Raw genomic sequence first — 15,717 nt, forward strand, 5'->3', positions numbered from 1 at the left:
GTTGCAGCTTCAATATTTGTTTTGAAAGCAAAGGACAAAACTCTGCTTTCTGGGAAACCATCAAATAAAAGCAAACAGCTTTATGAGCTCTGGATATGGTTCAATAAGGCAGTTCCCCCAATTGCAATGGACTTGTGCATTCCAGCAGCATTTTGGCAGTGTGTTGCTCTGATGATGGTGGCTCTCTGATAGGGCTTTCTTACTCTTAAGCCAACATGTGAATATCCTTTTCTAGCTCTCCTTAGATTGTCTTGAGACAGAAGACATTTGTTTTTATAAAGAGCCAGACATCTGAAGTGATAGGTATTATTAAGTGATCGTTGCCAATCACCTCAGATCCTGGCAATAACTGTTTAAGAATCCTTTAAGGCATATGCTCTCAGGACCCTGTGACAATGTAATGTAAATAGATGCTTTCAAGCTTTTATTTCATCCAGGCAAGAGTGGCTTGGCAAAATAAATAAATTGATCTTCTATACTATTTTATTTTTCAGATGACTGGGAACAGGCCAGGCACAGCTCCCACGAAGCTGAACACCTGGGACAAAAGCACCAATTCAGCAAACCGCATTGATTTATCTGCAGTGTGACAGGAGCAGCAGCTCCTCAGAGAAAATCAAGCCATACATCCAGGACCTCTGACACCGTGTCCAGCTGTTCCTCACTGCCAGTAACAGTAGAAAACTGGGATTTTAAATCACTGCCTAATGAATTGGGAATTGCCATAGTGTTTTGTTGAGTAAATAGCCCTTGTTGCTTGCCTTCAAAACTGTAACACATTCTAGCACTTGGCTATTAGCAATATCTGTAAAAATGACCAGCACAAATATACACTGGATGATACATTTTGTCAGCAATGATGAAAACTCTAGGTATGCAAGGAGGGCTTATTGCTCCCTGAATCATTCCAGCTCCCAGAACTGAGGGAAAGCAACATACCTCTGAAAGGATGGATTTTTATGCTCTAAAATGAAATGCTTCCCATTGTGATGTTGTAATGAGACTATTCCACACTTGCTGTGCTCTCTCTGTTTACATTTTTTTACCTTACAGAATTATCAAAGTGAAGCTGATTCCAAATACACGGTATGGTGTTTATCTGATGCTACAAGGAAGCCAGGCTTGAGGGAGAAGCAGGTTCCAGCTCCCCCACTCCCCAAGTGGGTGAGCAAAGGTAAACCCACATAAACAGCACCTGTAAGGTGTAAATCTCCTGGATGTGGCCTGTCAGGATTTTAGACCCTCCTGTTGCCATGCTGTCCTCAGAGGTAACCTGGCTGTGGCTGTCCCAGAGCAGCCCACAGCTCCTCTGCTGCTGATGTGTGTCTGCTGACACATTGCCTTACAAATTATCCAATTATTCCCCTGCTTTGCCTGCAGCTGGGGGGTGCAATCAACAACTCTCTGTCGAGTGCATTTTGCAAACTCCCTGTGGCTTCTAGGAAGCAGGACCTGGCGCTGTGACTTATCTTGCTCCTTTTGCTGGTCATTTTGAGACACTGAACTCCTGCCACAAAGATGTAACACACTGATATACTGTGAAGACAGCCAGCCTGCAAATAACTCGGTGTATTGTTTCCTGCAGACAGCTTTTAAGCAGGGCTCTGCAGTCCCTTTTGTGGTTTTAGACTCTGCTCAGCATTTAGTAGCTTCTGCTTTAGTACTGCCATGAACTATCTTTAAGGAGGGAAAAAACACTGTGATTTTTCTTCTGAGCAGTGTTTTGTAGGCTCTGAGAGTGGAGTTTGGAGCACGAGCAGGGCCACCCCAGCTGAGTTTAACCCTGGCCAGAGCTCCTGGGGCTTGCTCTGGGACTTGCTCAGCATCCAGGATTCCCCAGCAGGTCAGACCATTCCTGGTCCCAGTGAATGTGCTATTTGTTTCTAAGAGAAAAGGTATTTACACTCTAATGTGCAGAGTGGAAATTTTCTATTGCTTGGTAAATTTATCAAAAAGTAAAATGAAAGTGAATTGATTTTTAGGAACAGGAAATACCCACCAATTATGATGGAATTTAGTGACGTGTTTAATCCAAAAGACATGGAATTTAAAGTTTCTAAAAACTCAATGCATTTAATTTCTGTTTGATCCAAACAAAGTTTTGTCCCCGTTTCCTTCCTGCACTAAAAAAATGATCTCTTTCAGTCTGGCCCAATCTTTCCTGCCTTTTCCCCTTCCTAGCCAAGACCTGTTGATGTGCTCCCCAAACTGGAAGCCCAGAGTTCACCCAAGCTTGTTCAGCTTACAGCTCAGAACATTCTACAGAAATTATTTTAGTTACACCAGATCTGTGCTGGATTTCTGCAGCTGGAGCAGAGCAGAACTGCACATCACACCTTTACAGGCATGAAATCCACGGGCTTTAGTCTTATGTTTCCTAAAGCTAGCTCCAGTCATTGACAGCTAACTCCAAACAGAGGGTCAGTAAAAGCTGGATATATAGATGGCTCTGTCTTTATTTTGGCTTTTCTGTATGGTTTTCTCCTGGTCTTTTCTGCACTGCTCTGTCTTACAGCTGTGCAAATATATGGGCTTTTCTTGGCCTGAAAATGATTTTTTCCCCCCAAAAGACCCTGTAGACAGAGCCCTTGGAATGTACAGAGGAGGTGGAATAGAGGAGTACTGTGATAACAGTGTTCAGAGTTTCTGTTGTGTGCAGAAAATGTATTTAAGCATATTTTTTATACTGGACCATATGAGTTCTTTCGGTTTTGGTTTGTTTTTGGTTTTTATACACTGTGATCACAAATATAGATTGAAACCCTCCTTGATAATTTTCTAATCATTGTATTATAGCACAAAGTTCTGTGAATGAACCAGACAACATATAAAAGCTTTTTTTTTTTTTTTAAATCTTACATTTTAGAAGTATTTCCCTCTGCACAATTTTCATTACCTGCATTTCCTCCTGTGCTGTATTGGTCTTTTTGTGACCACCCAAGGTCCATTTGGAAAAGTTCCCAAGCAAGAGACACACCAGTGACGCTGCAAAAGGGCAGAGCTACACAGGGCTACATCAATTTTTCACCCAGTTGTGCTCTGGTTTAAAATTGTTCACCAAAACTGAGCCAAGCATGAAAACGTGTTTGGTTTTAACTTTTGCTGTGAGGGAGGACTGCCCACCCACCTGTGTCTCCTGGGGTCTCTGGGGATCCAGGCTCCTCCTGCACCCTGGCAGTTTTGTCTTGTTCATGGCCATGAGGTTTGGGGCACTGGATTTATCACACTGCCTTGGGGATGGGGCTGCTTCTGGTTTTGATAAACTGGTGGAAATCCCCACAAAGTACAAACGTGTTCATTGCCATCGATAAACATTCTTTTTGTTTGATTCAAAGTGTTTTTCTTGGTACTGAATGCAGCAAATGTACTGAATAAGAAATGCTCAAATGAATCTTTAAACAATCTCTTTCTGTCCTCAGCCTCTTGAAGCTTGAAAATCTTGCAGTTTATTTATGGGCCTGTATATAGCAGCTATTACAATTTCTTTTTTTGGACAGCATCATTTTGTCAGCAGTATGAAATCTTAATTGAATGAAATGTGAGTTTTAAAAATAGGTAATGTAGCAAGAATGACCTTGTCAGTAATTAGTAAAATAATTTAGTTTTGTTGTTTTTTCCCCCTCAAATAAATAAGAAATCTTAATTTCCTAAAAGGACTTTGTTGAAATGATTCTTTTGACATGGAGTGCAAACACCAGCATCACAATGAAGGTTCCCTATCAGTGCTACTGCTGCAATTATCCATCAGAGCAATTACACGTCCTGTGAGAGAGCTGCTGTCTGACTGTGATGTGCAGGCAATGTTTCTGTTCAACTTTATACCCAGAGAATAACTGCACTGAGCCTCCCCAGCAGAGAGAGCTGCTGCACCCAGTGCAGAGCCAGGGTCAGGATGAACTCCTGCCTCTGGGAGTGGTTTCAGTCCACAGCAGGTCACCAGGGATGGGTTTTAAAACAACACTTCTTGTACGAAAGCTTTATTACTCTTACACTTATCTGAGAATGATAATGCAAGTCAGAAACGTCACATCTCAATCTCCTCAGCTCCCTCCCAGGGATGCAGTCCTGCAGCTCCTTCCCAAGGTCAGAGCTGCTTCTGGGATGATTAACTGCTGCCAGCTGCCTCCTCTGTGCTGCATAGGTGTGCAGGTGTGGTGAGGTGGGGAAAAAATAACTACAGCAATTATATGCTGAAAAATTAAAGATTAGAATTTAGATGAGAAAGATTTTTCATCCTCTTCCAATAAAGCCTCTTCCCTTTGTCTCCTTTAAAATCAAGTCATACATAAAAGAAAACTTTCTTGCTATTTTGTGAAACACAGAGGTTATTAACATTTATCATTCATGACAGAATAATAAATTAGATCATTTTGGCACTGGCTTACATCATGTTTGCCTTTAAAAATATTTTCATTATATCTGTGTTATGCTTGGCTGACTCCATGCAGTGTGTCATGGATAGTTATTGCTATAATTGCCCTTGTTCACACCATTTTCCTTCTCAGTAATCCCATATGTTCTTGGAATTCAGGGGCCATATTTCATCTTGTCAAGGATGATTACAGCACCGAATGCAGCACTGACATCAGCATTCCCACCAGGTGCTGACACACTGGGTCCAGGGGATGTGTGAGCTCTGCCCCTGGGTCTCCACCACCCCTTCCCTGAGGATGCTGCCTTGGCTCAGGGCAGCTCCCAGAGAGCTGCTCTGGGCTGTCTCAGTTTCAGTTTTGCCTTTGGTACAGGTGACTTTCTCTTCTCCCTGTTATTTTCCGTTGTTACGGAATAAAATCAGGCTTGATTGGGCACTGAATGTGCTCCTTTAAGCATCCTCCAAGCTAAGCTTTTGCTGATATCTACTCACAAACAGAGAATAAAACATGAAACAGTTCAAGACCAAAAAAAAACCCAAACCAAAACACACACACACACACCAAACCACACCAAAACTGCAGCACAGTTAGCAACTCTGCCATTGCAAAATGCTAGCTTTAGTTCATGCTCATAATATTCTGAAGAAAAATGCAGAATAAAACAAAAATCAGGGGAGCCACTTAGGAGCATTTCAGTGGACAGAAAGGGTAATAGTTGTGCCATGACTTCAAAAAAGCCACTTGTGTGAATAATTTCTCTTTGAATCCACAGCAGTTCAAACCAAACAAGCCTCTGAAATCACACTTATTTCCAGCCTGCCATCAGCCTGGAGCCATGGCAGGAGTGGGCAGCCCAGGAGGAGCCTGCAGTCCCAGCCCTGCTCGGGGGCTGATGGCAGAGCTCAGAGGTGTCACCAGGTCCCCACTGGTGCTGGCACGGCAGGAGAGCCTTGCCTAAGGCAGCTCTAGCAAAGCCTGAGGCAAGGACAAGGCTTTAGTCCTGCTTCCAGCACTGAGAGCAGCAGCTCTGCAAGGTTCCCCACCTGGAATGCATCTGCAGAGCTCACATGTGCCTGCAGCCTCCCTGAAACACCTCCCTGCAGCTCCCACGTTAGGCACGGCTCATCATGACCAACAACACAACCTTGTGCACAGCAACCTTTAATAATGTCTGCTCATTAGGAAAATGTTTGGTCCTGTGAACATCTAACTGCAAGGAAAACACAGTCCCTTCTGGCTGTGCATCAGTGCAGTAATTTAACAAGGAGAGAGATAATCGTCTTCCTCCATATCAGAGCTGTTCATTTAATAGAGCTATTTTTTCAGATAACAGCCTCGGTAATGACACCACAAAAAATGCACACTGGGAAGCACAAAACAGCTCAACTCTGCTTTCTTTCTGTGTACTATAATTTGTGAGACATTGCACCTTCCCAGCGAGAAAGGAAGAACTTAGAGCTGACCTTCCACGACCTTTAAAAAAAAGCACATTTCAAACTCTCAAATTCCAGTTATCTACTTGGCAATTAACATTCTTTAAGTGCATCAGTACCACTAGGTGCCTCCCACAATCCTTTAAGAACATTTTTATTTTTCTGCACTTCTGTAGTCATTCCTCTAACTTCTCTGTTTCACCTGTCTGGCATTATCTATTCAAGTGAAACTAGAACAGATGTCACAAAATACAGGCAATTGCCTCCTACATGGTCTACAGGTTGCTGCTTTTGCAGGATTAAATTTTGGGACTGGCATAGGGAAGAGGTTATGTTACCTCCACTTCGACCTTCTGCTTCCTCTCTCCACAGATGGTGGCTTTTATAAAATGAAAGCAATTGCAAGGCAAACTGTGTTTGTCTGGGATGTGAAAGGCAGCTGGGCTCTGTTCCTGGCAATCAAATCTGTTCACAGGTCTTGCTCCCCTCTTCATTCTGTTAAGCTGATTACTTCCCTTCCCATAAATACCTTTTCAGTTCATTTAACTCCTCAGGCCTTCCTAACTTGGTCTTGCCAGAACTTACCTCAGATACGGTAAATGTCCCTTTCTGCAAGCTGCATTTTCCTTTTCCCCTGTAACATGGGCTCAGGGCACTGAGGTTCTGTGAAAAACAGAATTTGTGGCTGTCTCTAAAGCCTGGGGAGTAAGCAGCTTATTTGTAAACACTCACGTACAGAAATCCATCCTTGGCCAAGAGTTCTTCTCAAACATCCTCTCCAGACACTGTGAAGGAGATCCTGAAGTGCAGTGAATTAGCATCAATTAAATTACAGGGCTGGGGCCACCTGGGGCTGTCTCTGGCTGACTTTGCAGCAGCTGAAACCAACCCCAGCCCTCCTGAGGGCTCTTACCTGGCCTTACCTGGCCTCTGCTTTGTGGCTCGTGTTCTCAGAGCCTCCTGCTTCCTTCTGGGCTGGCTGGGTGTTTGCAGTGGCAGCTGCTGGCTGAACTCCTCCTCTGGCTGCCTTATTTACTTCTGTGCTCTTGGCATGTGAGGGATTCTGGGGCCCTTGGGATGCCAGTTCCTGCAGAAGGCGTTTCTCCCCTACACACAGAACAAGGGCACAAACGAAGTAGCTGCTATGAATTTCTAACAATAAGTAATAATTATTATTATTTGCCTCTCAAGTGAACCCATTTCTCTGCTCTCAGCACCATGCAGTGGGCACAGGCAGATGAATCAATTCCCATAATTAAGGTTATTTCACCCTTTAGCACTCCAGGCCAGCAGAGTACTGTAGGAATTGGCCGGGCTCTGTTGCCCACCCTTGACTTGAGGCTTTGCTGGAACACTTCTTGCCACTGCTCTCCAACTTTGCTTCTCTGCTGCCTCACAACCTGCAAGGGTGCAGCAAATCAAGGATTTGTCTGAAGAAGGAAACAATTGATCCCGAAATTCTTCACATCTGGATAAAGCCTGCCTCAGCCAGGCCCAGCTGTGATCTGCTGTGTTTCCACCCCAGCACAGCCCATCCCCAGATGGGGGCTGCTTCCCCAGCCTGCCTTGTTCTACAAGGTCAGCAGTCTCCATGGAAACCCAAACTGGAAGCAGCACTTAAAATGGATTTTCTTATGAATAATTCCATTGGCATTCTCGAGAGGCAAAGAGGCCCTCGCTGAGGGCTCCTCTGGCACAGCTCCCACAGGAGCAGCTGCAATTGCCCTGGCTGGGCTCACTGCCCCCAGACCCCATGTCCTGCTGTCCTGCTGTCCTGCTGTCCTCAGCACACCTCAGCCAGCTGGAATTCGGTCCCAGGGCTCCAGGAGCCAAGCACCACAGCAAGCACAGGTCAGGAGTGTCCTGGTGGATCCACTGGAGGACACATGTAGGAAACCCTGGTGCATCTCAGTAGAAAAATTAATTCACTCCTCTTAAGCAACTGAAGATTCCAGGAGATTTAAAGACAGAACAGTAAACCCTGCCCTAATCTGTGAAAAGTATTCTCTTGAGCAGTTTTGTGTGTAGTGTTTACTTGCTATTCATTATTATTATAAATACAAATAACACTTGATGGCAGCAAAAGTTTTGGTACTAACAGCAGTAAACTTCAGGTCAGACCTTGACCCACACCAGTATTACCAGAAAAAGCCAATTAACAGCAGCCAGAAATGAAGAAGATAAAGGGCTTTTGTTTCTTTTCTATAGGATATGAATAGTTACCAAATCTATTCTGAAACATCATAAAATTCCAAAAAAAAAAAATAAAAAAAAAGAAATCCTCACCATTTACCAGACATTATATTATTTAGTGGTCCTGGAGAAAGACAGTCCTAGTTTGTGATCCAAATTCCAGATAAGAACTGGCAGCAAAGCAAACAGAATAAGAAAAGTTATTTTATGTAAGGAAAGTGGCAGAAAGAACATGTGTTTGTTATCTTGCCCAGAGCAGCCCAATTCTCTGTCAGAAAAGACAACATTTATGATCAGCCTCATGAGGAAAAGTCGATAAAAGAGAAAAATAAGAAAGGAAAGGTGGCTGGGGAGAAAGGAATAATTTCCCTCCCTCCTATCTGAAGGCCAAACTGAGGGAAGGGCAGCAGTATCTATTTACTGCAAGCACAGCTTTACCCAAGGAGCTGCTTCCCTTCCCTCTCTCCCAGGGACTGCTGCCTGGAGCAGGGTGAATCCTCCTGGTCCTGTGGTGCTGAGGCAGACACACAGCACCCAAACCCACTGTCAGCACTGCAGCAGTGGCACCTGAACCTGCAGAGATGAGCCAAGGGCAGGGCCAGGTACAGGCACAAGCACCACGCCAGTCCTGGGGCTGGAATAGAGCAGAATCCTCTGCATAAAATGAAAATTTGCCTGTGACTTGGACTGGAAGTTGGATTGATCACAACAGCTTGTGTACCTGTTGCTCACGACTAGGGTAATGTAATTCACCCTACTCAGGCCAGAAAGTGCCCATCACTCATTTTCAGGTGAGACCAAGCTGTTCCTAGACTCCAATTAGAGAAAAACACCAAAGAGGCAAAAGTTACCTTTTGTTCTCCTCTAGATACATACATTCTGTGAGACAAATGGGCTGTAACAACTTAAATGTTTAGTATTATTACACTGGCTCCCTTTTTTCACTTTTACATGTATTACTGATAAACTTGCAACAATTTTTCCAATCTTCTAATTACTGCCAGCTATAACACAGAAGAAGTTTCCCTCAGAATTTACACCCTTAGGATATTTGTGGCTGATGGAGCCCTTTTCCTTGCAGTTAAGAAGAATTAAAGAGTTAGATCCAGCTGAACAGAAATGAGTCATAGACATTGCTGTCAGTCTGTCTAAGGAGTGACTGGTCACTACCATTTCTCTGCTTCTCATTCAGGCAGAAATAATTAGAAAATATTTAATCAAGAGAGAGTAATGAACTTGATAGAATCTGGCCAGAGAAAGATTTCTCTCACCAGAAGGCTACAGACATTTTGGAGAAATATGATCATTGATATTATTCAAAGATAAAAATATTATAGTTAATAGTATGCTGCAAACAACAGAAACAACTGAATACCATCCCATTTTAGTAGATAAACCCTCCAATTTGAAGCCTAATGGAGTCAATTTGTTGGAAGACTTCCAATAATTTCCGTAGGGTTTATGTCAGGTCTTGTTCTGGAACTGACTGAGACAGTGACATTTATTAACTCCTTCAGAGTAACTGTGATATTCAGACTGCTGAAATCTTGTCACCAATGTTCACCGTTTGCCATCCCATGTAATTTTTAGTTGTATGAGTCAAGTAACTGTAATTAACTGCAAGAATACTGAAGACTTACAAAAATGGAATACTGCAGTAGGTTATACATAGTGCCAGCCAGAAAATATTTACTCATTGTTGGGTCTGTTTCCTCACTTGATAGAACTCATGATGAGCTAGAATATGTGCATCAAACTTGGCTTCGGGCAGAAGAAAGCCATATTGCAATAAATCACCCCCACACTGCCCTGCCTGCTTGCTGTGTCCAGGTCAGACACTGAAATGTTCTTGGGGAGCAAACGCAGACACAGACCCTCGCCAATCAAAGTCTGAGCTCAAGGAAATGATGTGCTGCTATTTGTTCAAATTGTTCATCTCGGGATGTATTTGTGGTTCATGAGCTACCAGCAAGGAGTCCTGAGCAAGTCATTACTGTTTAAGGCAGCAGTTTACTGTACATGCCATTTCACTTGAAAAAGAAAAAAATACAAGGTTTTTCTACCACAATGTAATTTCAGAATGGAAATGTAAGAGGAAGAAAACTATTTGTGGAAATCAAAAACAGATACTGTGTCTTCAGAGTATTTCTCGCCCATATGTGAAAAGAATTCCATTCTGTATTTCAATATTGTCTTTTCACATCTCCTGGTGTGAATCTTATTCCAAATCTGTGCCACACTGATCCTTTCTCTCTCTAATGAATACATAAGGGACAATTCCAGGAAAAATGGAAACAGTGAGGTGAAAAAACGAATGTTTTGTTACCAGGTATATGTCTCTAAAGTGCAACCTCTACCTCATACTGCATTCCATGATGAAGAAAATTATGTTTCAGGGAAAATGCCCTAACTTGAAACAAAACAACACAAGGCACACAGCAGTCCAATGTCAGAGTAGCAGTGGAGATTTTTCAACCCATTAAACAAGTCACTGATTTCCATCTCTGTTTTAAACTAAAGAAATGGGAAAAGAAGTAAATACTCTATGTTACCCTGCAAAGACAAGTGCACCGAGATGTAACCTAGACAAGAGCAGGTGCCCTGCCAATCCCACAGAACCCTGAGAGGAAAAGCAGAGCTCTGCAAACATCCAAATGTTAAAAGAGCAATCTGACTGCATTTGTCAGGGAGGCAAAGGGCAGGCAGCTCGTTTGGCTCAGTGCCCTGTGCCAGGCAGCAGGGCTGAGCTGAGCTGAGCTGTGCTGGCCTGGCTGCTCCAGGCACCGGGGCCAGCTCAGCCCCAGCCTGGCTGCTCTGGAGCCCTGGGCACAAAGGGTTTGTGCCTCCAAACCAGACGTGGAGGGTGGCAGTGGCAGCTGCTGGCACTGGGCTGTCACACCACAGGCAGAGCATTCCCCTTCTGGCCATTTCTCCTGCAGGTACTTCCCATTTCAGAGCAGTGTAAGAGCAGAGAATGATTCTTCATTTGCACAAGGACAAAGGCGTTTGGTTCCTTTCTCTCTACACTAGCTGGACCCTGTTCAATAAGCACTGTGAGCATTTTGTGGGTTTTGCTTAACCTGAATTCAAGCCCAGCCCATGTAGCATTTTGCAATGTGCTGCTGAGTACTTAGCTCTGTGTTCAAGTAGCCAGCTCTAATTTTTCTCATGCCACTGCAGTAATCACCACAAGGTCTAAAGGATTTGAACAGCTAAATCCTGCTTTCATAAGTGACTGGGCACCTGGAAGGCCGAGTAGTGAAAGGCATTGAACAGGTCTTGAAGTCTAAATCATGGTGGCACCAACATTAAAACATCCTTAACTCCTCAAATACAAATGAGACCCAGAAAAATGTTCAAATAACAGCTACAGTCCAATCACTTTCAACAAACATTTTTGAAGGTACAACTATGTGGCTTCAGTCCCATGTCACCAATGATGTGACTTAGATTCCCAAATCAGCTAAAACTTTCAAAAATGCTTCAATTTTCCTTTCTTAAAAACACAATTTATAATAATATCGGAGGGAAGGGGGAACTTCTAACATAAGTTGTTACTTATTTGAACATTTAATGTGTTATGTCTTTACACAGTTGCACACAGCTATTGCTTGACAGCAACACACTTCCCTTTACCAGAGATTTCAGTGAAATATTTCATTAGTATTTGAATTTTAGTCTCTGAAACAATAATGGCCTAAAATATTTCAGTATTCTCTTTGCATCCCTGCAAAAGGAAAAGAAATCTCACTCAAGTCAAAATGTTTTTTATTGTCCATTGATCTATACAACCAAAACCTACAGCAACTAATTTCCCAGATTAAACTAATAAATTAAGATTGCCTCACTAGAAACCTGACTATGGTGAAAAAAGGCAGTAAAGGAAAGAGATTTATTGAGAGGAAAGAAATCTCCATTTTAGCTGCACTTGCTTAGCTCCTTTGGCCAGGATTAGCTGACAGTTATCAGAGTCCAAGATAAAGATATATAATGTTTAGAAATGGCACCTAAGCTATTATTCCAGGGAACAAGGAGAGTGTGTTATTAATCTTGGGTTCTTAGACCAACTAAATTGCTGTCAGTAAATCAGTAATTATTTATGGAGCTTCTTTACAGTGACTAACTAAGGGATTGAAATTATTTATCACACGGTTGTTCTGCAGAGTAAATTCACTGCTACCTTTGGCTCACTTTGGTGGATGAGGCTGCACTGCCTGGGAACCTCTGTTGTCCGAAGGTGCACAGTGGTCTGCTGGTCTGTGGTTTTCTTGTGTTCAGCACAGGATTCTGAGTGTCAGCCAGACCCTGTAAATGTGAATTCAGCCCCTCTGTGCAGGAGCTCAGCAGAACTGGCACGTACAGAACCCTGGGGGTTGCACCAAGAGCTCTTGTGCACCACAAAATCTGGTTCACAGCCTCCACTGTAAAAAACATCATCACCTTCTTCTGTGGCTGCAGCCTGCCCAGGGCTGGAGCCAGCTCCTGGTGAGATGGGTGGATTTTACATCTCTGTTTACTCATCCCTAGCAGCAGCCAGAACAAAACTGAAGAATCTGTTAATTTGACAAACTTGCCACATCCAGGATTAACTGCAGAGCTCTTGAGCAGTGTGAAGAATGAATTGTCCATACTACTCACAGCTTCCCAGGCTATTGATCCCCTGCAAGTCAGACAATTAAAAATAAAGTGACTTTCACTATATCTATTTTTAATGTTATGGCATTAAAAGCAATTTCTACACTCATTACTTTGAGCAGATATATGTAATAAGGAAAACTCCATTCTGGCAAAGCCTGAAGGTGATACAAAAATTGAATTTTGGGGGGCAGATGAATTCAAAAGCCTGTAGTAAGATCCTGTAACTAGAACCTGCAACCATTCATTTTAGAAGACCTTGTTTTGCAGTAGCAGTATTGTTGGTGTTTCACAGGAAATGAAATCATGTCAGAACTGCCCCTGCTGAAGGAGGCCTGAACAGGTGTGCTGTTACTGCTCACACACCTGGACACCCGCAGCCCAGGGCAGGGAGAAAAGCATTGCTCTCCTACAGGTGTGTCCAACAGAACTATTGGCCTGACCCTATTTTTGTGCCTTTTAAAGAAAAATAATGTTTTCTAATTACAAAAGAAGAGTCTGGGAACTATATAGACATGAAGCAGATCAAAATCCATAGTGAAACTAATGGAATGCCTGGAATAATATCTAAATTATCAGTAGGAGAGACTGTTCAAGTATAGTGAACTCCTAAGGATTCCTCTGCAGAAAGCAGAGCATCCTGAAGGCTTTGAAGATATGGACAAGGCTTCTCATTGTGAGCACCAAACCTCAGAACAGTCTCTCTAAAACGCCTGCAAGCTTGGAGTTACAGACTCCCTGTTGTCCTTCTTTTCAAACCCACAGTTTGCTGCAGTCAAAAGAGGCCAGGAGCTCCCGAGGAGAGCCTGCCAGGACCCAGAATTACTGCAGGAACTGACGCCTGCCATTTGCCTGGGGTTTGCCACTCATTGCAAAGAAAGTATCAGAAGGCATTAGTTCTGCTCTGCAATCATGAAAGCTCCTTTGCAGCAGGATTTAGGAAACCAGCAGCATCTGGCAGAAGCCAAGCTGGCATAGCCCTTGGGAAGTCTTCCTAAAGACCCTCTACATGGATGGGGGAGGGAGGGAGGGAGAAAATCATCTGGAGCTGATTAAAGATTTTAGATGTGGCATAAGTGAATAATAACCACGACAGAATGCGGCACGTGAGCAATTCTGCTCTGTGCAAAATCCTCCTGTGCCTGTTAAACATTTTAAACTATGTACTTTTCATTTACATTTAAATTAAACTGGAGTCATTCCGTTTGAGGCAAAAGCCCGTGGAAGTTGTTGAAAGAGTTTGCAGCACTTTGAAAGGCAAGGTGATCACAGCATCATCTTGCAGAAGAGCTGCGTGCTCCCTCGGAGCTCCAATTGCTCTGCCCTTGCTGTTACTGCTTTTGGCTCAGTGTGAGCACAGCCAGGTGCTGGCTTTCCAGAACAGAAAAGAGTGATGCTTTGGATGTGTGAAAGGTTGGGAACACGACAAAACCAGTTCCCCCAGGAGCTGATGAGGGATCAGATGGGAGGGATGACAGAAAGGCCAAACAGCACACTAAAAACCATTGTGAGGCAGCGTCCACACTGCAGAGCACCTCAGACACAACTGACTTCCATTCACAATTCATTGCAAACTGACAACTCAAAAGGGGTTAAAGATGGGATAAAAATATCTCAGTTGTGTTCAAGGCAGCAAGGTCCATTTCACATAAAATGAAGCTTCCGAATGGCTCCACATTGAGAATAAAGCAAGGAACCAATGTGGTGTTCACAGGAAGGTTTGCAAACACCACCAAAATTGAGGCTACTCACAGAAATTTGTTTGGGGCTAACAGGAAGTGGAGCAGGAACCGAAGCCCCTTGAACTGACCTGCTATTGCCTGCAGCCAGCTGTGAGCCATGCTTCCAAGAGGGGTACCTCAGGTACCCACAGCGTGGTCCCTGCCCTCTCAGGATGCCCTCAGCCAGGGCCATGGACCTCTGGGCATTTCCTACTCAACCTTTTATTGCAATGCTGCCATGTGCATTCACTGCATGGTTTCAGAGCTCAAGGAAACAAGGAATGTTCCAGGGCAGGGGCATGGCATGGATGCCTGCCTGCGAGCCAGAGCAGGAGCTGCAGCCCCAGGGCTGTGTGGCTGCAGGGACGTGTTGCTCTCTGACCCTGAACAAATCTCTTGTCTTTCAGCTACCAGGAAGCAAGAGAAATCTGTGGACACCTTTAGCAGCCAGTCCACATTCTGCATTTATTCACCTTCATGACTGCGGCTAAATCCAGGCTCACAGCTAAATTCAGATAGCAGAGCAAGAGGAAAAGAAGAAAATGTGTATAATTACCTGCTATTTTAATGAGCATTTCTGGCTGTAAATCTAATCAAAAGAATTATAAATACTGAGAAATACTCATGGCAGAAAACAGACTGATTAAATGTAGATGGTGCCACATCCTGCCTGCTGCTGAGAGCAAAGAGCTGCAGACAAACTGGCTGCTGTGATCCCTGAGCCTGCTTTCACCTCATAACTCAAGGTCTTGGATGCACTGGAGCATCTCACATTGGCTCAGGCTATGCAGTTAACTAATTTAACTGACATTTGATTTTCATTTCTGTGGTACAAGATCTGCCCCCTTTTTTCCTCTGCGCCATCTGAGAGTACAAAACATTATCTTGTCTTAATTTAAATTATTATAACAAGCCCATTCAAGGTATAAATTCTGGCAGGATTTCAGATCTCTGCAGAAGGCCAGTACAACACTTGTGGCCAAATTAATCCCCACTTAAACTTCATGAAGTTTTGAACTGGATTTTCTGAGGTACAGAATCTGCTAAGCTTCTGTTCAAAGTCGATTGATTGCATGAGATTCTGTGCTGCTGCTGCTACAATGAACTCTCTTCTCCTGCCTGTGGACCTGCTCACAGATGAACATCCATTCTTGGACAGAAATCTAGAGGTTTTATGAAAATTTTTATTCAAGGCACGTAAGGCAGAAAGATCCAAGCAAGAAATAAAATCTAGTGGTGAATGAAGACTTGTAGTGTGCTTGATTAGATAAATTGCTTGAACTACTATGATTACCAAGTAAATCCATGCCGAAATCCAAGTTTACTTTAGACAAATAGCCAAGGGCTAGCTATAATCAACAT

General features: G+C 43.4%; 1 protein-coding gene and 1 long non-coding RNA gene across 5 annotated transcripts in view; one reads left to right on the forward strand and one right to left on the reverse strand.

Moving 5' to 3' along the window:
• The window catches only part of ADGRD1 (adhesion G protein-coupled receptor D1), a 110,904-nt gene extending 107,248 nt beyond the window's left edge, over positions 1–3,656 (forward strand). For all 4 annotated transcript variants that reach the window (XM_064392359.1, XM_064392358.1, XM_064392360.1 and 1 more), the window contains one exon: positions 495–3,656. In XM_064392359.1, the coding sequence (XP_064248429.1) occupies positions 495–590 (96 nt within the window). In that variant the 3' untranslated portion in view covers positions 591–3,656. The remainder of the gene's footprint in view (positions 1–494) is intronic.
• Positions 3,657–3,798: 142 nt separating this feature from the next.
• LOC135282523 (uncharacterized) overlaps positions 3,799–15,717 on the reverse strand; it is a 43,461-nt gene continuing 31,542 nt past the window's right edge. The window contains exons 2-4 of the long non-coding RNA XR_010348652.1: positions 6,730–6,913; positions 6,543–6,605; positions 3,799–6,469 (exon numbers count right to left, since the gene is read on the reverse strand). This is a non-coding gene — a long non-coding RNA (uncharacterized LOC135282523). The remainder of the gene's footprint in view (positions 6,470–6,542; positions 6,606–6,729; positions 6,914–15,717) is intronic.

The sequence above is a fragment of the Passer domesticus genome, chromosome 17, assembly GCF_036417665.1.
Source record: "Passer domesticus isolate bPasDom1 chromosome 17, bPasDom1.hap1, whole genome shotgun sequence".
Taxonomy (NCBI): Eukaryota; Metazoa; Chordata; class Aves; order Passeriformes; family Passeridae; genus Passer; species Passer domesticus.